Source organism: Mya arenaria, chromosome 7 (genome assembly GCF_026914265.1).
Source record: "Mya arenaria isolate MELC-2E11 chromosome 7, ASM2691426v1".
Lineage (NCBI taxonomy): Eukaryota > Metazoa > Mollusca > Bivalvia > Myida > Myidae > Mya > Mya arenaria.
The window spans coordinates 64,341,152-64,366,966 of NC_069128.1; the positions used below are offsets into that span (position 1 = coordinate 64,341,152).

Genomic DNA, 25,815 nt, shown 5'->3' on the forward strand with positions numbered 1-25,815 from the left:
GTTGGATATTTAGTACTTATACTATGCTGAGTTTATGCTTTTTGGGCTCTGAATAGACTATCAGTATTCGAGTCATTATTCAACAGTAAATAAATGCAATAAGTGAAATCTGTACGTCAAATATAATCTGATACCATGGCAAAGCTATAAAAATAGGTATATCGGATAATGCGGTATATCCACACACATTGCTTTCTTGCAAGCTATTGTTTCGAGTGCGATGTCGTAATAATGTTTACATTCTCCACCGTGTGATACGTTTTTATTTCAGATTTTCGACGCGAAATTACAAAAAACATCCGGTGTAACATTCGTTGTCCCCATTTGCTTGAAGTGGACTGCGATTTGGAATACTTCTGTGCACGCATAGCAAGAAACGATAAGTCTTACAACATGTTTGAACTGAATGTATTGAGGGCAGGAACTAGCATTTCGAGTTAAACGCAAGCTTTCCTGATGTCTTAACGATATTAAATGTGTCTGTGAATCGTGGATTACAATCATACTAACATTATGAGAGGGCATTTCTCGAAAATGTATTTGCCTAGAAAACATGATGAGTTATGTTCGATTGGTTTTATGAGTTGCAGGTGCCTACTTACACGCAATTGTGAATCGATCTTAGCAATTATTGCTCACTCTGAAGAACGACAGTGTTCCTGCTTACATCTTCATACTCGATTTCGGATAATCGGGACCACCAGTGTTTTTGCTTGCAGCAATAGATACAAACTGCGTTTCTTGCTCTCTCTTTTCCGACTACAACCGTACGGCCGACTTGTTTCCAAAAGAAAGTGCCCTATGAATGTACGACTATGAATGAATGCTGACAACTCATCTATGCATACTGCAGTTATAATCGCTTTGGTCTGATAACCACCAGCTTGTCCAGATTTAAGGTCTACAGCAACACCGTTAAGATGTTGTTCTCAAACGTACATTAATTCACCACACTCCCAACTGTTTCAGTATAAAACAACACTGTCACGCTCGTTCAAAGTTGTTCACAAATACCATTTACACCGTATTTTGATAGCTACAATCTGTCGCCACCGATTTTGAAATAATTTGACTCGTATTTAATGTTTTCAAAACAAATATTACAGAATAAACAGGTGGATGTTTCAGCTTAATATTATTTAATATATTTGACGATGATCACTATTACTTCACTAGACAATAAAGATACGAACCAAGTCTTTATTAACAGCCCTATATACAGGAATGAATAACACAGTTTTTTTATAATGATATATTCTATATTTACAGCTTCTCAAAATGTGTATAACAACTGTTAATCATTATGGCTAAGCGTTTATAGGTAAAAAGTAACTAACGGAAAAATGAAACATACCAATAATGCATAGACATAATGATAATGATAATGTTAATTACATTTACCAGTGGCACATAAATATAATATAACCCGAGGTTTCCGCTCGGAATATTGTGAAAAAGGCACACTACAAGAAACGTACAAATGAACACTAGTATAAAACACGCGATAACCATTAAAGAGTTTACATACTACATATATTTTTTCACTAATTCAGTGAAAAAACAACAAAAATAACTTACGTCCAATCATAGATTATCCTTTCAACACGTGAACATACAATATATGTGCATATCTAGGAGCACGTGCGTTTACATATACCAAAAAGTTTTCTATAATACGATTAAATCGACCCATGTTTTACCAACAATAAAGACCGAATGGAATTAAATGGTTCCGAATGAAAGTAGAGATCGACGGACGCTCTTATAGTAAGAGTGACATGATTCCTCAGACAATCAGATATCAATGACTTAATAGATGAAGAAACAGCGAAAAACGCTTTAAAGGGACTGTCTCACAGATGAAAAAGTAGCGAAATAAAAATTGTCGAAACATGACTTAAACTTGTCATCGATGTGTACGATGCATTGAGACTTACTTATTGAAGTACTACATAGTTTACAATTTGTTTAAGTTTAGCATTTATTTCGTATTTTCCATTATTTGTTTTACTGGGTATATCTACCGGGTAGAATTCATTCCTTATGCAAGATTGGCTATTCGGTGTTATCACGTGATATTACTGAGGTAGATTCATAGCTTAGTTATGTCACCCCTTAGTATAATGCTTGTAAGCGCAGTAGGGAAGACATCGGACTTCAATTTAGGCGACGCGGGTTCGAACCCGGTCTCCGTCACATTTTTTGTTTAACATTTTGGTATTTTTTTTGCAATTTTGAGGTCAAAGCGTAACACATTCTATTTGATAATTGTCCTGAGATATGTTACAGAAAAAATCTTTTTTTGTGCAAATCTGTGAGACAGTCCCTTTAAAGAAATCATGCTAATATGTTAAATAAAAATGTAGAGAATAAATATGGACGAGTGCACAGCTGGGAAAACCATATTCGACCATATTAGGGGTGTCCGATATTGTTTTTCCAGCTGTGTACGAGTATATATTATATTTACAATCAATAACAAGCTTGCTTTGAATAAGCCATCAATTGAGACAAGTTTTGACAAAATAAAATACAACTATCTAACTTTGTTCGACATCATGCATAGGAACCAACGTGTTTGCAGATTGACATGACATGTAATATATTTTAAGCGATACATGGTTCAACTGTTCACATCTCATCATAAGTTTGAATATCACTTGCTTTTATTTTCTGTGATGCAACTTAAGGTATAATCAATAAAACTACTGAGAGCTATTTGTTTTATTTACACTGAATACACGTTGTTTTAGTAATGGAATTATTGTTTCTTCGATGTACATGTTTTCGCGTTTGTGACAAATTGTACACCAATCACATTGATGCCGCAACTTGATCTGTTATGTGTTGCGATGACTACAACATTGTTCCACATTAAATCCCGACGTACCGTATCCGTTGGTTGATCTGCAACACTCATTGACTGACAGTACTACATCCCCGACTTTGGACTACATTTACAGCACATCTTTTCCGGAAGTATGCAAAATTACTTTCTATATGTTTTCTAGATACATTTAAAACACAAGGATCCAGCGTTTGTGGGATGTCCATAATCTCTTTTCACACACAGGAGCACTAACATTGGATTCCGAACTAGAACTTCAAAACTTTTAAAGAAAATACGTGTGTAGACAGCATTTAGCCGACTGTGCTTTGTTTTAAATGGTTCTATATCTAAACAAACGTCGGCAAATAAAAATGTAACCCTTCATTAACACCTTAACTCCATAAAGTTTCATTCATGTAGGCCATAGTTATTGTATCCAATTCAGAAAGCAATCCTTTATTTCTACACAAAACCGTTATTGTGCTTCCAGGATCAGCTGCTTCTGGTCCTACTGACGTCCCGACATATGTCGAACCACTAAGCCCCATACATAATAAACCGCAAACAATGTGTGAAAAGATTTTCGAATTCATCATGTCGCAGCAAAAGGTACCTTCATGTATCTTCACACTGCAGGGTTGCTTTTTCTTTAATTTTTCTGGGAAACTGAAAATAAGCCCAATATACAAATTATATCACACCATTTAACCCAACAGTTAAAACAATGCTTGTCTTTTTTATTTTTCTTATAATTGTTTTCGTGAGTTTAAATCATAGGAACCGTAGGACAATAAATGGCATAACATATAAAAAGTTGTACATCTCATTGCAATTGTTGATTTATAATCGGTTTACTATAAGAAGCTGACAGTGTATATGCCATACAAGTAATTAAAACTCCCGATTCTTAATAGCACAAACACCAGAATAGTGGCAATATACTCTGGAAGACCTTAACTCAAATTGTGCTAGATGTGGCCTTATTGGAAAGTTGACAAAAGCAAGGTTATGGTCTTCGGAAATCGTTGAAAATTACGTGCGGATAAGACGTGGAAATAGTGCGGGACAACTCAAGAAATTGTAGAAAATTTCAATTATCTGAGAATGATGTTCATTTGTCGCGGCACACATTAAATTATAAGCTGGAAAAAACTTGAACGTAATGAATGTTCAATTGAATAAATCAAAATATTTAAATATCAGTACCAAATCGAAATGTTAATTGTTTGATGCGTTTGTAACGTTAATTCTTCGTTATTTATCGGGTGTCTGTCTTTACAAAATCAAAAGACATCGCACTGAGCTAAACTGTCATCAAGCCATGCCGCAATATATGGGGTAATAAAGCAGATTTCTACTTTTTTTAAATCGTATAAAATACTTGGTAAAATTATTATCTCCCAACAATTCGTATTATGAAAATATTATGTATGAAGCATTGTGTAATTTAGATATTAACAAATATAGCTGGTTATTTGATGTAAAAATATATTTCATGCAACGGGTTTGGATACGTTTGGGAAATCCGTGCGTCATAGATACCAATAATGACTTTAACCCGATAGGGCCATTCATCTAAAGCTTATATACAAATATTTAAAGTAGATACACACTTGTTCACTTTGAAATAAATCAATTCCTGAAAATTATATATGTTTTCGTGAACAACTCTTGCAAACAGTTCATGACATTCCAAAATATACTCCCAAATGCATATTTTGATAAAAGTCTATTGCCTACAAATACAAGTATCATTTTACTAACACGGTGTTGACACATTTACGCGACTAACATATTAATTAACACTCCTGTATAATTGTACAGCTTAGTTTAAGATCTAGTAAAATTAAATAAGTTACAATCAAAAGATAAGATAAAGCATACATTTGTACCACCATTAATATACCTAAAAGGGTTAAATTGTTAAATTTGTGACTCTACCTTTAAGTCGGCTCCGCTCACGCAGTTTTGACGCTTTTTTCCTGTACCCCTGATGAATCTGAACGATCTGTCAATATGTCATTAAACACTTTCAAAATAACATAATTTGCCTACTGTGCGGCGTCTCTATAGACTTATAGTTGTCGTTCTATTTTAGTATCCTGAATTATATCATCTTCCTTTTAACGCCCCGTTTTGTTTGGACTGCTTTCAAAGATCATCTTTGCAAATAAAATAATTGTACAATATCATTCGACAGTTTATGTTATATCTCGGAACAAAGGTACTATATCTCAAGGATATGACACTGGCATATATGTAATCTTATAATTATGAAGATAATCATGCTTTATTTACAGAAGACTGCAGTTGGTTTGGTGTGTGTATTGACCTTATATGGGAATTGGTTCATTGATCTTAACTGTTTTCTTTATGATATTCATAGCTTTCATTTATGGCAAATATTGCTAAAGGTTAAATGGGGTTATACTTTCAAGTTGTCTCTCCATAAACATTATGTATCGAGTAGCCACTAACAATATTAAACACGGGGAAGCTATCAGAATTCTTCATTTCAAATAACTGAACAAGAACTATGAAATACACTCTTACCATTGGACACTGAAGCCATGAGAGCGAATACAAGCAAAATCACTGGCACAAGTATAACCGCCTCTGCAATTACATAGCGATATATTAAATACAAAAACGTGGGGCAGTTTGTATTAAGATTTTATTGAGATGCTGCTGACGGTTTACTGCAAAAATCGTAAGGTAATACTAATTTCTACTAGCTCGTTTTTGACAAAAGCTGAGAGCTTATAGACTCACTCTCGTTTCCATTTCTTGGGTAGAAACCAGTACTGGTGTCCATTTTAGGAGGCTATGAGGAGGTACCCCTGTTTGGGATTGAACCCAATGGTGAGAGGTTCATACTTATACCACTAGGTAACTCTCACAATTATTACAGAAAAGCATTCCAGTCATCGTAAACGTGTACCATATGTCTAAGATTTTTTTATTAAAGTATACATGTTTCAAAGATTTCGGCACCACCCACGTTGTTTTACAATGCTTACGCCGACAACGAAGTATATTCATTTCTTTTCGAAAGAAGACACACATAAAAAATGTTAAAGTTTACTTAGTCGTTGCTTGATAAATAAGAGTATACAGCTAATTTTACAATAAATACAATTTTACAGCTTCTCTTTAGATCTAGTATAGTTAATTTAGTTACAATAAAAGATAAGTTTAAGCATCATTTTGTTCTATCATAATCATAACTAAAAGGGTCTAACTGGTTGTATTGGTGACTCTACCTATAAGTGGTCTCCAGTTAAACCATCCTAAGTCAGCGTTTTCCATCCGTGATCGTGTCCGAAGTTCCTCGATTATGGCATCAGACTCTTTAACAAAATTTTATACTGTATGATTTATACGCGGTTTGTCTGGAAAGTTTTGAGACTGCATTCATAAAAAAAACAATCGACTCATAAGATGCATTTAAAATTTTATCAGCTGACAATTTTATCTAATATAAACAAATCCTGAAATTTGCAACAACATACTACAAAGTGAACGTATACAACAAACAGTACAAAAAGTACAGGTTACGAGTCAAGGAGCACTTCGTAGTCTCATTGCGTCACGTCAATACTAGTATTTCAAACTTCGCCTCTGCACGTACACACTTACCGTGGCATTCAACCCATTGATTGAATATTTCTCCGTACCACTGTAGACAATTTCAATTATCTGAGAATGATGTTCATTTGTCGCGGCACACATTAAATTATAAGCTGGAAAAAACTTGAACGTAATGAATGTTCAATTGAATAAATCAAAATATTTAAATATCAGTACCAAATCGAAATGTTAATTGTTTGATGCGTTTGTAACGTTAATTCTTCGTTATTTATCGGGTGTCTGTCTTTACAAAATCAAAAGACATCGCACTGAGCTAAACTGTCATCAAGCCATGCCGCAATATATGGGGTAATAAAGCAGATTTCTACTTTTTTTAAATCGTATAAAATACTTGGTAAAATTATTATCTCCCAACAATTCGTATTATGAAAATATTATGTATGAAGCATTGTGTAATTTAGATATTAACAAACATAACTGGTTATTTGATGTAAAAATATATTTCATGCAACGGGTTTGTATACGTTTGGAAAATCCGTGCGTCATAGATACCAATAATGACTTTAACCCGATAGGGCCATTCATCTAAAGCTTATATACAAATATTTAAAGTAGATACACACTTGTTAACGTTGAAATAAATCAATTCCTGAAAATTATATATGTTTTCGTGAACAACTCTTGCAAACAGTTCATGACGTTCCAAAATATACTCCCAAATGCATATTTTGATAAAAGTCTATTGCCTACAAATACAAGTATCATTTCACTAACACGGTGTTGACACATTTACGCGACTAACATATTAATTAACACTCCTGTATAATTGTACAGCTTAGTTTTAGATCTAGTAAAATTAAATAAGTTACAATCAAAAGATAAGATAAAGCATACATTTGTAACACCATTGATATACCTAAAAGGGTTAAATTGTTAAATTTGTGACTCTACCTTTAAGTCGGCTCCGCTCACGCAGTTTTGACGCATTTTCCTGTACCCCTGATGAATCTGAACGATCTGTCAATATGTCATTAAACACTTTCAAAATAACATAATTTGCCTAGTGTATACATTTCTTTTCGAAAGAAGACACATAAAAAATGTTCAAGTTTACTTAGTCGTTGCTTGGTAAATAGGAGAATACAGCTAATTTTACAATAAATACAATTTTACAGCTTCTTTTTAGATCTAGTATAATTAATTTAGTTACAATAAAAGATAAGTTTAAGCATCATTTTGTTCTACCATAATCATAACTAAAAGGGTCTAACTGGTTGTATTGGTGACTCTACCTTTAGGTGGTCTCCAGTCAGACCGTCCTAGGTCATCGTTTTTTATCCTTGATCGGGTCCCACTTTTCTCGAATGTGACATGAACCACTTTACAAAAGTATATATTGTATGATTTATAAAAGTCATGTATATAATATTTGTGTTGAAAATGTATGTATCATTGCCTCGATGTTGACATCGTCCAGAATTCTAAGCAATATCTTGACTATATTTAATAAAACGAACAGTACAAAACAATCCTAATCTATGGAGTAACTGAACTGGCTTTAATAAATAACAAATCATTGTTCATAGCCTTCGTCTCTATATATAAGTGTGCGTCGTAGATACCAATAATGGCTTGAACACAACGGGGACACACATTCATCTTAGTACATGTAGTTTCTTATAAAACGGACTGTAGTAGATACACTACTGTATATTTAAGGCAATGTCTGAAAATATAAGTTGTTGTGATAATCTCTTGCCGAGAACTCATGACGTTTCAAAATTTAGTCTGACATTTAATTAGATGAATAGTACCTTGCTGAATTTTAAGAATATAACATTTTTTGCACCATTTAACACACTTAATCACCTTGTATCCACTGTATTGTTAATTATTCTGTTTAGGTTTAGATTGTAGCACTTCTCGTTTTTACATAGCATTACGCTGTATATGATCGCATATGTATGAATGTCTGCTCGTGTTATATCATTGTCATAAGGAAATATAGTATCAATAACACTATTTTAATGGAGAAGTCTATACGAAACTTTATCTCTCTGATTCTCTCGGACGTGTTCCACTAGTGTGCGGCGTCTCTTTAGACTTATATTCGTCGTTTTATTCTAGTGTCCTGAATTATTCATCCTTCTTTTTGTTTTGTATGGACAGCTTTCACATGTTCTGTTTATGCATTTTCTTCGCAAATAAATTAATTGTATACTATCATATGCCAATTTATGTTATATTTCTGAACAAATGCATTTTATCTCAAGGATATGTGATCTTAGATAATCATGCTTTATTTTCAGAAGACTACAGTTTATTTGGTGTGTGTATTGACCTATTTTGAGGAATATATCCTTTACAGTTGCTCTTAACAGTTTTCTTTATGATGTTCATAACAATTACCATTCCTGTAAATCTTAACCATTTGAATATATATCATGTTGCATTTGCAAAATAAAATATAATTATTCTTTCATTGTTTTGCAAATATTGTCAAAGAGGGAACGGGGTTATACTTTCAAGTTTTCTCTCCATAAACATCAATTACCGAGTGGCCACTATCAATTTCAAAAACGGGGAAGCAATCAGCATTTTTCAATAGAAGTAATTGAACCAGGACTAAGTAATATACTCTTACCAATCGATAATGGAACCACGAGAACGAAGCACAGCAAAGTCACGGTCACAAGTCTACACGCCACTGCAATTGCAAAGCGATATATTATAAAAAAAACTTTGTTTGTATTACGTTTTACTTCAGATACGGCTTACAGTTTACTGCGAAAATCGATAGTTAATACTAATTTCTATTAGCTTAACTGTGACCAAAACTGATAGCTTATAGACGCTTGTATCCATTTCCTAAGTAGAAACAAGTACTTGTGTCCATTTTAGGAGGGACTATAAGGAGGTACCCCTGTTTGGGATCGAACCCAAAGGTGAGAGGTTGATACTACTAGGCAACTCTCACAAACAGAAAAGCACTCAAGTCATCATAAACTTCTAAGAAATCAAATGAAAGTAAATATGTTTCAAAGTATTCGACACCACCCACGTTATTAAACGCCGACAACGAAGCTTTTTGTGAAAATAAATAACAGTATAGTTTTCTAGACCCATGTTCACTAATGTTCATGCAAAATAAAAAATAAAAATACCAATGCGTTAATAGTTTTCATTTATATTGTAACATAGCCTTTATTTATTTGTAATAAATTAAAGGATACAAATGAAGTTTTAGGTGAGTAAATTGAACATTTTGGGCTCCATGTGATACACGATTCCGAACGCTTTTAAGCACGTTTTTTCTTTTAGGTATTGTTTTCATAGAATGATAAAACACTCTTACTAGCCCTTTCATTGCTGAACAATATTTAAATAAATTAGATTCTGACAATCTCTGGATCGATGCAAAATCACCAAAAAGGACCCGTTCAGTTTGATAAACCATGGATTCTTATATTTCTAGGAAGTGTAATGATAAAGCTGCATTCCCACAGATTTACCATTTTGCATTTTTTTTTATTTTTTTTGTATTGGAAAGAGCATTGTTTTGCGTAAATATCTGCAAACCATGATATAAGACTGCTGACAAAAGATCAGATCGCAGATTTTTATATTTCCGTTCTAAAAATAATGTTTTATTGCATAAAAAAAATACATAAAACATCAATTTTCGAACTTAGATATAACACTCTGCAACATAAATTTTGTCAGCAGTCTTATTAACTGGTTTCCACGGATTGACGTACAAATTGGCTCGTTCAAAGACAAAAAATAAAAAAAGTTGTCAAAACGTTTAATCTGTGAGAGTGCAGCTTTAATAGGAGGTATATATGGCGAAAGGACGATCGCAAGCAAATATCCCCCACCCAACCAGAAAGGTTGGTCATAAAAAAGAATTCCTTCTTGAAATTGTGATTGGATAAGAATTTTAAATGAATTGTTTTAAAATAGTTTTATTCAAAACATTTATTCTCGCACTAATATTAGGTTTATTATATAATTCCAATCGGCTTAAAATGTGAAAAATATAATCGGAAAGCATGTCTATCTGTACTCGCCTATCAGCATAGGCTACAAGAAAAACAAGAGCTGTCACAGGGACAAAGCGCTCGACTATTACGCCGCTTTTCAGTGTAAGGATTTAAAAGTTTTGGCGAAACATGGATCACTGTAAAATTAGATTAGATTCAAATGCAATACATTATGTATTTGCTGAGATATTAACATGAATGTGGTTACATGAAAAATTTTAAGCTGAATTTCTAAGTCCAATCATAAAGGGCCGTCATTTGCAAAATACAGTTATCTAACTTGGTTATTCAAGTAGAATGGGTGGTTGAGTACCATTGTCTAAAGTCTCAATGCAATACATGAGTAGTTGCTCAGATATTAACCATGTGTGCTAACATGCAAAACCTTAACCAGTATTTCTTAGTCGCATAATAAAGGAGCAAAAATGAAAAAACCCATAAAAGATAGAGTTATCGTTCCTGATTAATTAAGAAGGTTGAATAGTTGGGAGCCTGTGTATAAAGTTTCAATGCAATACATGATGTATTCGAATTTATATGTCAAATAATAAAGGCCCATAATGTGCATTATATTCAACAAAGTTTTATCGAACTTCATTAATTTAGTAGGTTAGATAGTTGGGAATACATATCTAAAGTTCCAATGCAATACATGATGTATTTGCTGAGATACTGACTTAAGGTGGTTACATGCAAAACCTTGACCAGAATTTTCAAGTTGAATAATAAAGGGAAATTATTTTGCATTAAATGAAAACAAACTAGAGTTATCTAACTTGGTTAATTTAGTAAGTATGATGGTTGCGTACCATTGTGTAAAGTCTCAATGCAATACATCAAGTAGTTGCTGAGATATTAACCTAAGTGTGCTTACATGCAAAACCTTAACCAGATTTTCTAAGTCGAATAATAAAGGGTCATTATTTGCATTTAATGCAAACTAGAGTTATATAACTCGGTTAATTAGGAAGGTTGGATGGTTGCGTACCATTGTATAAAATCTTAATGCAATACATCAAGAAGTTGCTGGGATATTAACCTATGTGTGCTTACATGCAAAACCTTAACCAGAATTTCTAAGTCAAATAATAAAGACCCATTATTTGCATTAAATTCAAATAAGTGTTATCTATCTTCTTTAATTTAGTAGGTTAGATAGTTGGGAATACATATCAAAATTTTCAATGCAATACATGATGTATTTGCTGAGATAATGACTTAAAGGTGCTTACATGCAAAACCTTAACCAAGGTGTGACGCCGACGCCCTCGCCGACGCCGACGCCGTCGCCGACGCCGACGCTTGGGTGAGTAGTACAGCTCTCCATATTCTTCGAATAGTCGAGCTAAAAATTAACCTCTATAAGTTGTTGATGTATCCAATCATAGTTCATAGGAATCGTGAATGTTCTATCTACGTCACGAGCTACGCATGTATTATAAATGATTGAATAAATGAATAATTAAAATGTTGAAATGTGTTTCTTATTTATTTATTCTTAAGTATTAAGTATTAGCCTTTTTTACAGTAATTTACAGATAATAGTAAAGGTTCGACTACATTCAAGAATTTAACTTCTGTGAACCATATCAACGGCCAGAGTATTAACAGACAAATTCTCAAAAAGCAGTACCTTATTAAATCATTCCAATAAGGTTGTAAAAATGAAAGTCCTATAAAAGTTCATATCTATACGAATTTTTCGAAATCTTAAAGATAAAAGTATGCGACCGATCAATGCAAATATATTAAGAAATATAATGTTCGAATAATTTCTAATACCATAAAACGAAAAATAATCCTTTTCTTACATGTGTATTTGAAGTTTTGAAACCAAACGAGCATTAAATAACAAGTAAAAAGTAGAAGCGAGCGAGCGAACATGTATAAAAATACTTTATTTTGATGTAAGACAAATCAGAGGCGAGCGAAAGCGAAACGTTCAACATATTATAAAAAAGATATATAGACTCTCAGTTATAACTGAAAACGTTTCATTGTGTAACATGAAATTCTTTCTCAATATTAAACAAATGCCAATTAACACAGCAATTTAAACGTGGATATATCATGCAGACAGCATTTTTAACAGTTACGTGCAGTTATTCGAAGATCAAAAAGAAACAACTATCGTATTCATGCCATACAAATCAAACTTACGATCACAATAAGCATTTTAAGACTAGTACGATAATTCATCGTTTAAGCTTTTCCTAATATGGTGTCATGTCTAAATTTGAACCATTTGAAGCCCATGATAAACTTATTGTGACTTTGACATAACAGAAGATTGAAACATACAAAAAACATTGACACTATGTATTGAATCGTGGGACAATACAACTGAAGCAGTATCTAACAGATTTGCAAATGTTGCACCGGTCAAATATTAAGTGAAGGTGGTGATATAAATATCCGTTTCAAGACGCTATAAATTGCCGTTGTTTACTGGGCACTCAAATCTATTGACTATGACACTGATTTACTTTAAAACTGAGCATTCCACATAACGAAAACAGAAATTAATACCAGAAATAATATCAATGGTTCGATCTGCAAAACTTTCCCGACAAAAAAGACTGTTGACAAATATCAGCTGTTTTGCGTTTACCTGAATCGGTTTTTGTCGGGCCAAGAGGCAATATTGCTTTCGAGGCGCGAGGGATTCATAGCATGGAAATAATCTTTTAAGAACTGTAAAGTCGACATTGCAGGTTTCAATTCTAGGTAAAAGAAATTCAGAAAGTAAGGAAAATTCGGAAGTAAGCATGAAAAATCTGCGCAGCCAATACATCTGTACGGAAGCTTTTTTTCGTTTCTCAATTCTTAGCTGCGGCATATCCTACTAACAAATGGTCATTTTGCTGTGGCCTTAATTATAAAAAAAAAACTTAACATCCAAGGATGCCATACTTAGATTTTGCGTTAGTTAGGAAAGCACTTAACGATTGACTAAATCGCATAAAAAAGACATTTTTTCCCTCCTAATTAGGATTCCATCGACAAATCAAGTCAAAATTAAAATTCAAACTATTAGGTAATTCCGACAAATTATTTTTACTCACTCCATCCATATGTATTTGGTATTGACTTTTTCAATTTTTGATTCTTCGGACTCCAACCGTACGTTTCTTCATCCGATGATTTCTGATCAAACCGTACCAGAGGCTTTATTTCTCGTACCGTCACTTCTGAAAAGGTAAAAAGAAAATAGACAGGCATATATTTTAACAAGATTTATACGAACGTACATAATAATTCACTTTAGTTATGTCATGTGAATGTACAAGATATGTGCATAGTTTAACAAATATGTTTATAACAACAAAACCATATATAGAGGTATAAGTAATTAAATAAGGTATAATACATGTGCGCTCTTTTCCAGGAAAATTATTATAGATATCATAAGTAACCAAAAAAACAAGCTCAGTAGCTAATTACTTAAGATACTCACTGTATTGTCCGTCATTTATTATGCGTTAATAAGTAAGTAGAAAAAGAAAATACCAGATCGGGCAACCAGGCGTCATAATTAAACATAGCGAAAAGCTTATTTGTAAGTCTGAAACCTAAATTGCTATGTTGCAATATGCATATGTTAACTACAGTTTCATCTTATATTTATATATTTTATATATATATATATATATATGTGTGTGTGTGTGTGTGTGTGTGTGTGCGTGTGTGTGTGTGTGTGTAATAATACCTGATGAATTGCCGGGAGATACATATTTGTATACGAGCTTATTAAAAGGCGCACTTCATTCAGTTACAAACTAAATAATGGTGTATTTGGCCGGAAAAATGATAGGTGTAACGTAGGAATTCTAAATGTCAAAGCTAGTGGTGACTGCCTTTTTCTGTTTTCTTGATATATTAAATTTTAAACTTTTATATTCTATTATATCATAATCATTCTATTATATTATATAATGCTGTGTTCTGTTTTGTTATGATAAATTGTATTGTATTACGCGTATTTTGCTATGTTAAATAATATTCTATTTTATTCATTTATATTATATACTATTCGATTCTCTTATATTATATTCTACTATGATTTGTTCTCTCTTATTTCATATTGCCACGCTTATATTTCAATTGCTTTATGTCATTGTTTGGAATTTCTTCCTTATGAATCACAGACTTCGCCGATGTTTTCGTGCGTTTAAACTGAATGCATATATTCTTATTTTATTTTTCTTGGCATGTGACGAATTCGTTTCAGCTCAACTAGTGAGTAAGTTTACAGAACTTTTTTTATCACGAAATATGAGAATAATTTGCACGCATGTCTTACAAAAAGTGACGAATTCGTTTGTTAGTGAAAATGTTCAACAGAGTGTTGTTCGTCTTAATTCCACTACTAAAATGTATGAGCATTTTTTATTGATTTTTAAAAGAAAATAAGCAGCAAGTTTTATATAGTATACCGTATACCACAACGATTGACGTGATACATTATTTATTTATTCTAAAAACAATATCTGATAAAGAAAGCGTGTTCGTGATTAAACGTGATCCGTGTTGACCTTTATGAAAACATTTGACTGTAAAAACTGCTTAAAGCAACGATTGTTTAAAATATCAAACAAAGATCTAATTAAACGTATGTATTGCACATCACATACGTTAAAAACTTATTAACTTTTTTTTCTAACTGTGCTCATACATGAGTACACATGTGGAACTTTCTCCCCGTGTATGGTGTTGCGGGTCGTGAAGCCAAAGAAATCAGTATTACTTTAGTAACGTGCAAATTGTTCAATTGTCTATAGAATATATATGAAATTCATTTATTAGTATGTGACCTTAAACAAACCTCTGATAAAATAGTCCTTCGTTAAATGTGCTGAAGTCCGTAACACAGTATGGTTCAAATGAGAAATGTTTGGTTTGCAGAATATTATACCTTACAAATAAATGACATTTAAAAAAATAAAGAACTTCAATAACAGAAAATGGTTGTGATATATTAATTAGAACGCATTAGAAATGTAACTGTAAGTAACTTTAATTCCTTAAAAAAACTTTTACTGACTTTAAGCATGTAAATGATTTTAAGCATAAAGACAGATTATTAAAAAAAAACTTATAACAATAATCTTAACAATTTTAGAAAGGAAATGTCAGACCTGTCACACAAAACACAACTGTTATGAAAATTAACATTAAATATCTAACATACGAAAGATCTTGCCTTGCGTTGATATTTAACTAAATACCATGCATTATTGATTAATATATGCATGATATAAACAAGATGGTAAAATGCATACAAGGTTGTAAATAAAATGTTATAATGCCAATTCTGATTTTCAGGTTAGTCACAATATCCAAGAAACTGTACCCAAACTTCCTAGGTCAAACAAGGTCAGATAAGGGTCATTATTTGCATTGACACCGTGTTGACAATCGTAAAAATGTGATGACCCTGACCAGTATTGGGATTTTTGATCATACTTACTGATTTACCTCCTTCGATTTTCTTAATATTTTTGCACAGATCGGTAGCATACTTTTTAGCTTTTTGGTTTCGAAAAATTCGTATAGATATATACTTTTATAGGACTTTCATTTTTATCTATCATGTACGATTCTTGAGATACCATCAAATATTACCACGTGCAGAAACATTTAAATCACACTTTTGAGACTATCAGGATCAATACGTTGTACTTATTGTCATGCAGAATTGTTTTACTTAAGTGTGTGATGAACCTGACCAACTGTGTGAAGTATATAGTAAAGAATGCACGGTAGTTGACATATGAGTAGATTAACACAATGACCAGGGACCAGCTAATATTTATATTGACACTTTTGATATTGTTTAAATTGTTCATCGCTCATAATATTGAAATTACTAATACAACGATGAGTCTAGAAGCCAACCGGCGACTTTTTTATGGCACAATGTCAAAGTCACAAATACCACATACATACCACAACATTTACGAACTATATTTATTATCAAATGTTGGGGTTACCGCGTTGTAAATGGTGAATGGGAGTTTGTTGTGTCAACATGTATTAAAGAATGCAAAATATAGATTATAAGCCTTATTGGAATAATGTAATAGACAGGTTAACTCAACAACACTTTTAAAGAAAACAAATAATACAAAGTATTAAGCCTAATCGTAAAAAAATGAAGCTGAAGACGATAAAGTATAAAGTAAATCATATACTAAATTATCAAAAGAACTATGCAATCATTCAGAAACTTATCCGCCATTGCTTGCCTATGTCCTATTTAATATATGTTTGATATTAAGTTTAACACTCTGTGTTCATAAAAAGAAAATTAGATAAAATAAAAATGGAAAAATAATAAAACAGATATGCTGTGATATATATAGCAAAAGCGGAAATTATTCACAAAATCTTCGAACAATGCATTGAATACGAAACATGCAACAAATGCTGAAATAATACAAAAGAAACAGCCCGCAAGCAGAGTTTGTGATTAGTTTATTATAACTTTTCATCGATTTCAAAGCTCGAAGGGTCAAGCAAATGTTGTAAGTACAACATCTGAATCAAAACGTGGAGTCTTAGAAGTGAATAGCGTTAACTCTACACATTGTACTGGACGGGTCCGAGCTTAAACAGTATGACGACAAGGAACAGAAAATCAGCGAAAAAACACAAAGCGTTTTCACGGCAGCAAAGGAAAGTCTAGTAAAGTGGCAGTATGGGATAGAAATGATGGACATGGTAGAGAGTAGGCAGAATTACTCCAAACAGAAGCTGACAAGTAATAGAAAGCGTTCGAAAATATGGAAAATATAGCGTTATGACCAAAAATGCCAAAGTTGAAGGAGAAAAGAACGACACATAAAATATAGACACATATGCCAACTGAAAGAGGATAAAAAAATACCTAAACAAAAGCATTTTAGGCGCCTGAAGAAGGAGTAGGTAAATTTCATTTTGAGATTGGAAACCTCAATTAGGGCAAAGGCTGTTTCAGTTCGTCTCCAAGATGCATCGTTTCTTCGCACGATGATCGTGTGTATACAAAAAAGATTATACTAGCGTAAAAGTGTGTATATACATGTTCTACATTGCTGGCCAATTGCGTAAATGTCATTCGATGAGCCACGTCTGACCGCGCAGATTATTCGGATGTGACATTTACACCCAAAACGAGTCAAGTCAAGGTAAAGACCGGCACAGAGAGTAGACCATGACAACGTCAGCAACGAAAATGATTAAAGTAAGCGTCATTTGTATTGAAAACGTTGCAATCATGTAACCATATTTCCTAAATTGCAAGATAGACCATACGAGAAAAGGCGTCGGATAACCGCGGTACATTATTACTCTCTGCTGCATTGCTTAATGCTGAAGTCGTGATACGTCAGAAACAGAGAAGTAAACATGTGTCGATTCAATAACACAATTCGCACGGGACGAAACCAGAACGAAAAAGGAGCAGATTCCAGGTGATATTCATAATCATATTCATAATCAACAGGTTGTAACCACAGTTGAAGTCATACCACTCTTAAAATGATACCACCCAGGGCAAGTGAGGCAGTTTTCGTAGAGATCAAAGAAAGAGTTATTTCTTCGTTTGAGTGATGTTGTGTTTAGCAAAGAAGTAAACACAAAGGCTGAAAACTGATTCACGACATAAAGTTATTAACAGAAAATGAGATGCATGCGAAAAACAATCGTCAGTTAGAAATATTGAACATTTTGTTTTGATTCACAATTTCCTCAGCTAGACAGTTAAAAAAGATAGGAATACAAGTATTTTTGAAATATATTGTTTACCATTTTAGGAAAAACAATCTTAGTTGACAAAAATAGGGGCTATTAACCCATCGCCGTGTGTGATGCATACTTTATTGGCAATTTTTGTGCAATTAGCATCGAATGTGTGGATGGTTACTTGAATTTAGTTCTGATTATAATTATCTACAACCAACTTAACCAACATAACAAAACAGAACGTCAGCTGGTAAAATATAGACGTGCGTGGTGTTTTTACTGCGTTTGAATTAACTATGTTAGTCAATTATAATAAATGCTTTCATATTCATTTTATAGTATTGTCACTCCTGTGTGTTATACAATGTTGAAAATATGTAGAAAAATAGCTTGCGATTGCTTGAATATCAAATTATTTAGATTTTGATTAAAGTCTTCCAGGCTAAACAAGGAAAATTTGCACTTCAGCTTCCATTCGTTAAATGAACTGCTTTTCGGCAATTGCGATTATCATCCGATGAACACAACATCTTTGGATAGTTCGGATCGAGAGTCATCACACAAGAATACACATGTAAATTGAAAATTATTTATTTTGTTATTGTTTGTATTGTGTCAGCAGGCCCAGGAAAACTTAAATCAACATGTAAGAAAGAGTAAATTCATGATATGTTTAAAGTATTGTTGTCAAAAGCGTTTCAATTTTACATTTGAAAGTGATTTGAAGTTATTTTTTCCAGTGTTATTCTGACGACATTTAATGAAATGTTTCACTTTATGGTCTCGTCGTTCTATTTAAAAATGAATTACTGTTTTTTTAATGAAATGAATTATTTCTTAACAAGTTTTGAATGAAATAATGAAATATTTGTGTAAATACAAGGAATTAATTTTGCGTAATAGATGTCATTATTAGTGAATATGAACGCATTTGGTCTGGTTAAAGTACGCGTGAAGTCGCGTGGGACTCCAAACACTTTAATCAACCCAAGTGTGTTTATATCCCGAGAGTGACATCGATCCCGTAATTTAGTTCTTAAATAAGCTTAGTCGCGGTAGAGATTCATCTCCCCTTAGGTTTTGTTAAGCCATGCATCTCCGCGGCTGTTCTAGCCACAAAAAATCATTTGAATTACCTTTTGGTAACAGGTCTTCATCTACATATTCAGTTGACTCTTTTATTGAATTTCCTTCTGCTGCTTTCTCTTTTTCCAACGCGGGAAATTGAACATGACCCTTTCCTAATTAAGTAGACGGATTAGAATAAAGTGAAATATTAAGTAGCGAAAAGGATTTATCTTAAGTTTACTGCATTTACACACGAAATTTCAAGATAAAGAGTGATAAGCAGATGACAGGAAAGAGAAACGACACACCACAGCCGAATAGGGATAATGAGTGAGGTTTTGATATTAGCTCTAAGCTTTCTCCTCAATTAATTTTTTTGTATCCTTGTAATATGCTGACGTATAATTGTCTCATATAACAAAAACTGTTTAAACCAACATTAACGTCTTTGCCCTGTCTGTATCCGTCTCAGTTTAGAACATTATTGAAGATGGACAGTTGAAGTTGGGTAATCGTTTCCTCTGATTTCAGGGATGTGTAATATGGATACAATTGAAGAATAATGTAGCAATAAGTTTAAGTCGGGATACGTAGGAGGCGAGAACGTGTTACCTGATACAGGGCGTTCGTAGGGACCTATAAGACGAGAGATTGTCAATAACGATCTGTATCTATCGAGCAAGTATGGCTTGGAAAGGGTAACACAGATTTTTCGAAGTAAAAGTGGATACTCTTAACTACAAAGGACAATTCTATTCATGTGCAACGTTAAACATGTTAAGGACACACCATGCGAAGTAACACATACATTTATAGTCATTACTATGGCTGAGTACATTATATGCATGTTTGCTGATAGATTAAGGGTAACGTTTAACATTTAAGCGATTAAAAGGCTCACAATAATGCACATGCAATATTTGTTTCAGTAATTTACTCGTAGTTTTATCTTTCCGCAACAGGGCTTCAGAAGAATGTTTTGTCGAATTACCTTGGTGCAATAGGGTTTCGTCTATAATTCCGAACGACTGTTCCTTTGAACGAATGCCCAACTCTTCTGCCTTTACCCAAGGCGATTGTTCCTCACCAGTTCCTGATTGAAGAATGGATATCATATGAAACGAACAGATTATGCACGGGAGAAAACAATTATCAAATTCATGTATATTTGACATTATCATTTCTAGCTCAATTGTGGATGGATTTTGTTGTTGTCGTCGTTTTCAGATTGACATTGAAAACAAAAATAGTAAAGTTAACTATTGCTGAAAACATCATTTTCAGTCACTTTGATCTGTTTATAGAACATGTTCTTAAACCTTAAACTTAAGAGAGCTTTAATGTTAAGCGACAGAAATAACTCAATCAAGTAATTATAGTTTAATATAATACCATATGTTTACTTAAAATACGTAACGAAGAGTAAAAAGAACAAGTTAACGTATGAAATCGCAGTTGATAATTATACCCACAAAATATTTGTTCTTAATATAAATACTATCTCGTATACCATTTTGCAACATGAGTCCGTCTGCACTTTCGGCATACTGTTTGGTTAATCGAATGGCCATTGCTTCTCCTGGATTAGATTGTACCTGATCCTTTCCTGATTAAATAATTAGTTCAAAGTAAAGGCATTGCGTATATTGCAAATTTGTAACAACGTACAATACCAAATTTAAGGCCCATACAGGTAGCAATATTGTTTTCTCATTAAACGTTTTATGAACTTTTTAATTTAATAATATTTTATTGCATGAGAACACATTTCACAATGACAATATCAATACAAATTTCATCCCAATATTATGACCGACATTATAAAATCAAGCATGCAACGTTTTATGAACTGAAGACGCAGTAGCGTTTACGGTTTATGTTGGATTGGTGTAACAAATGAAATTGGTAACATTGAAGACCATATTTAAGACATTGTACAAAACAACAATTTATTATTGACACATTTGTTATTGTTTCGACAGAACATTTATTAAATATAAAACTCGTAAAAACCTGTCGGCGAAATGGACTCTTCTTCGGCTTTGTTGGACTCTTTTGTCAACCGTTTTACCTCTCGTTCTGCCCCTACTGCAGGGGCTTGTCTCTGACTCTGACCTGGGTGAAGGTAGCGGGGTCAAAATATAATATGCATAAGCATGTTACGATAGGCATTGGATACAACAGGCATGCGAAAGAATTTGGTTTAAACAATATTTATTTCGATATAATATTTACGATAAGTTTAGTTCTACAAATTTGAGCATAATCAAAATTTAAGAAGACCAAATACGTATTGCATTGAAACAAAAAACATGTTAATTATGCACAAAACAATAGTGTACACAGAATTGAGAATAAAGCCTTGAGCTTAAAGAATTTGAAATCACGTTTGACCCCGAGTTGCAATTATTTATGTTTTCTGTAAACGGTATACTATACAGCCATTTGGATCTAAGTTTAGAATATATATGTTATGTCATTTACCAGCTATAAATATTTCTATGGCATCTTTTAGAACCATTCCATATTTGTTTGCATCATTCTTGGATATAGTTAAATCTATGTTATTGTCAAGCTCAGTGTAAAAGGTCGACATTATAATGTCTGGAGCATCAGCAACGGGTGCGTCTGGAAAACAACAATGCGCTTGAATAGTAAAAGAAAATAACAATGAACCAATGTGTGTTTAATCTGGTAGTAAAATGCTACAAAGTAATGAATCGATCTACCTATATATCTGAATATTAGTCACATAGAGGCATTTTTTATTACTCGGGCTTTCGGACTAAAGCATTGATAAGAGGAAATGTACCAATTGACCAGGAAAAGACCTGGGACTACCATCGTGCCATACTTTGAATAGCAAATTATTGTAAGTAACATTAATAATTGACTTCCTATAGCAGTTGGTAATAAATTTACTTGATTTGGTAATATTTCATTGGACGATTAGATAATTTAAAGTACAGGTTATTCTTCCGTCGTTCTTGATGAACACGATGTTTAAACAAAGTACTTAACTACAATAACTCTTATGTGATGCTGCTCAAGTGTATGTTCAATAACACAGTAATCATAAGTTACTTATGTATAGATATTAAACGATGACATTTTGACTATTACTACTACTACTACTGCTACTACTAGTACTACTACTACTACTACTGCTACTGCTACTGCTGCTGCTGCTGCTACTGCTGATACTGCTACTGCTGCTGCTGCTGCCGCTGCTGCTGCTGCTGCTGCTGCTGCTGCTACTACTACTACTACTACTACTACTACTACTACACCTACTACTACTACTACTACTATTACTATTACTACTACTACTACTACTACTACTACTACTACTACTACTACTACTACTACTACTACTACTACTACTACTACTACTACTACTACTACTACTACCACCACCACCACCACCACCACCACCACCACCACCACCACCACCACCACCACCACCACCACCACTACTACTACTACTACTACTACTACTACTACTACTACTACTACTACTACTGCTGCTGCTGCTGCTGCTGCTGCTGCTACTGCTACTACTTTTACTACTCATACTATTGCAGCTGCTACTACTGCTGCTGCTGCTGCTACTACTGCTTCTTCTACTGCTGTTGCTACTGTTTGTTTTGAATCTTAAAATTGCATCTTATTGGGGTTTTGTTATCACCTGAATGCACTGGGCTTTGTGCAGCACTGTTTGGTAACGTTTTGTCACATTGGTCGCTTTCACGTGTCGTTTTCTTCAATGAGGGGTGAACATTCTTCACGCAGTCCACTGAAAATGAAAAAAAGAATAAATAGCTTTTAGAATTTTTTATAATGTTTTAAAAGAGGTAAGGCGAAAAATAGTTTAATTAATGACTGCTTTCTTTTGGGTCTGTATGTACCATAACTCACTTTACAGCATTCCAAAATCAAACAAATTGCATGTGTTACTTCTCTTCCTAATATTCAGAAGCTTGTTTTGTTTCTAAACACGTATTTATTTATCTTAGCACGGTCAAGGACATATGCAACATGGTTTATATGTCCGTGGCATGGTTGAGTATAGAATACGCGTTGGAATCGTAAACGCTTTTTACGTGTGTTTTTGAAGCATTGTAAGAACTGCTCATCCTCCATGACCAACTCTACTTGTAAGTCTTCGATTCCAAAGCAACATCTTAAAGCATTTTGAAGTGGAAGCGCAATTTTTGTTAGCTTTCCATTCACCAAATCGTCCAAAAAATCCATGTAGGATAAAAAGTCGTAAAAACGGGTGAAGATACACACACATCCATACTCGGCGTATATCAGTTCAGCTGGAATAGAATAAGATACCTTATTTCTTAACATTTCATATCCCATATAGAAATTTTGTAGTAAAACAAATATTTCTGGTTACCTTGTTCTTGAAAACGCTTAAGTAGCTTCCTCACAACATCTTTAAGCGCTTCACATGTATCATCCGGCAGTGTGTTGCATTTCTTTCCTAATTCTTCTCCAAAAATTCGAACCAAGATTTGCGATATTTTTTTTTCCTCATCGGGACTACATTCTTTTATCAGTAGTTTAAAGCTGGCTATATCTGCAAACATTACGAAAAACGTGTTAATTTATCTGGAATGCATTCTTTTTCATTAGTTTAAAGCTGACTGGATAAGCATACATAACATAAAACGTGTTCATCTTGTGCTGATTGACCAGGGGAATTTGTACTTAAAACGGCAATCGTTATTAATACTTCATCCACAAGACATAAATAATGCTCATCAATATTTGACTGTTACTGTTAGTTCATTTATCGTATATATTTCCACCTCTCGAAAGAGATATTTGGTAAACTAAAGCTCAATTGAAGCACCTATTGGTTTCTACCAAACCAACCCAAAATTCTATTTATATCATTAATCATTTGCATTGTATTAAACTTGAACATACTTATGAAAATTAGTGAAGGTAGAGACATAATACATATGTGGCGTATATACTGCATAGGGATTTTGCGATTCGCATTATTAGCATATATATTTCGAAGAAATGTCGAAGCACTGTACCATTTGCTTTTGTGTCCTCGGCGGCGTCGTCAGCATCGTTATACACTTGAAAATACTCTGTTATAACTTAACTACCAAAGAAAATTAATGTTGCATGAACCAATATACATGTGCACAACAATATCCATGACCCTGGCCGTAATGTGCATATATGTATATCAAAATATAATATACCTGGAGGTTTAAGCTTCGACTGCGACTCTTTTGACAATGTGCTGATAAATCTCTTCAACTCTTGAAGTTCCTCGAAAAGAATATCATGTTTCTCATCGATGTTCTCTGAAAAGTTTAAATACTCATGTGTTCAATTTAGATTCCATTACACAAAAGACAATACACAGGGGATATTTTTATAGCACCAACAGTCGGAATTATCCGACTGATGATACGTGTCGCACGTAACGTTATTTGAAAGGTCATTTTTATATTATATCTATGTATAATAGTTGTCAGTAATCGCTGATTGCTAACGGTACATCTCTACCCGATTTATATGATGTTTTTTTTTTAAAAGAACAACGTTAAAATAAAACAATTCCAGCAACTGGTTGGGCAGATAGACGAAATGAATTGCTGGGATCTTATTTAAAACGTGGATATGATATAGCAGAACTTTAAAAAAGACTTTTGATTATCTAGGATGAGTTCCTTACAAAAATATAACGTTAAATGTAGTGTATTTACACGTTATACCTAAGCTTTCCGTCCTTTCAAAATTAGTCGAGATATGTGTTATCTTTAAAACCGTTATTTCCAGCTGTCACGTTTGCAGTTTCAGTGTATGAATTCAATTTATTCCAATAGATTACTTAGGTTTATCATTTAAAAATATTTTGCTAATATTTATTGTATTTTATTTTTAATATTTTCTGCTTGCTATTTCGCTTTTCATGATAATATATTTTAAACCTTAGGTTGACTGTGTGGGATTCTTTTCGTTTCATACAATTACTACATAAACTATTTGAAAAGTTATTTTTGCAACTCTGAATTGTTGTTCTTCGCCTGCATAAATAGTTGGGATCCCTAATGATAAAAGTACTTGGGATTCACCTATTAATGTTATTTATATTCATTTAATCCTTAAGTTTTCACAAATCAATGCATTATTTGATAAGACCTACCATTTACGTTTCAACATTATTCGGTTATGTTGGGATAAGTGTGAGGTATTGCACAAAATCTATTTAATATTTTCCTGACCGTTCCAATGCGGTACCTAATAATCTTTGATAAACAGTTTAAATGTTATATAATATATATGTAGTGTGTTGTTTGTAGAGCTTTGAATTGTTTTTTCATGTTTCTGATTTGTGAATGCTTGTTGTTTTTTTCCATTCAGTGTAATTGGCATTCACCCGCTTCAATGAAATCAATACTGAACTTGTTTCTGTATTGTTTTTCATATACTGGGTGAGTACCAGAATCAGAACAGTACCTAAATATGGAACACCCGTTATAAAAACCTTTTACCGATCGCGATTTAGTATTTCAAATGCGA

The 25,815-nt window shown here is 33.2% G+C and overlaps 1 protein-coding gene across 5 annotated transcripts in view; it reads right to left on the reverse strand.

Moving 5' to 3' along the window:
* Positions 1 to 1,245: 1,245 nt before the first annotated feature.
* Positions 1,246 to 25,815, reverse strand: part of LOC128241900 (uncharacterized) — a 35,049-nt gene continuing 10,479 nt past the window's right edge. Inside the window, exons 3-19 of one of the 5 annotated variants that reach the window (XM_052959020.1) lie at positions 24,489 to 24,593; positions 23,663 to 23,845; positions 23,361 to 23,579; positions 22,946 to 23,053; positions 21,742 to 21,885; positions 21,271 to 21,372; positions 20,768 to 20,863; positions 20,249 to 20,350; positions 19,326 to 19,430; positions 13,530 to 13,655; positions 9,066 to 9,128; positions 7,714 to 7,800; positions 7,373 to 7,438; positions 6,094 to 6,180; positions 5,384 to 5,446; positions 4,772 to 4,838; positions 1,246 to 3,496 (exon numbers count right to left, since the gene is read on the reverse strand). In XM_052959020.1, the coding sequence (XP_052814980.1) occupies positions 4,789 to 4,838; positions 5,384 to 5,446; positions 6,094 to 6,180; positions 7,373 to 7,438; positions 7,714 to 7,800; positions 9,066 to 9,128; positions 13,530 to 13,655; positions 19,326 to 19,430; positions 20,249 to 20,350; positions 20,768 to 20,863; positions 21,271 to 21,372; positions 21,742 to 21,885; positions 22,946 to 23,053; positions 23,361 to 23,579; positions 23,663 to 23,845; positions 24,489 to 24,593 (1,706 nt within the window). In that variant the 3' untranslated portion in view covers positions 1,246 to 3,496; positions 4,772 to 4,788. Of the gene's footprint in view, positions 3,497 to 4,771; positions 4,839 to 5,383; positions 5,447 to 6,093; positions 6,574 to 7,372; positions 7,439 to 7,713; positions 7,801 to 9,065; positions 9,129 to 13,529; positions 13,656 to 19,325; positions 19,431 to 19,869; positions 19,894 to 20,248; positions 20,351 to 20,767; positions 20,864 to 21,270; positions 21,373 to 21,741; positions 21,886 to 22,945; positions 23,054 to 23,360; positions 23,580 to 23,662; positions 23,846 to 24,488; positions 24,594 to 25,815 lie in introns of those variants that run through there. The other 4 variants (XM_052959021.1, XM_052959023.1, XR_008262507.1 and 1 more) reach the window with 4 other exon arrangements.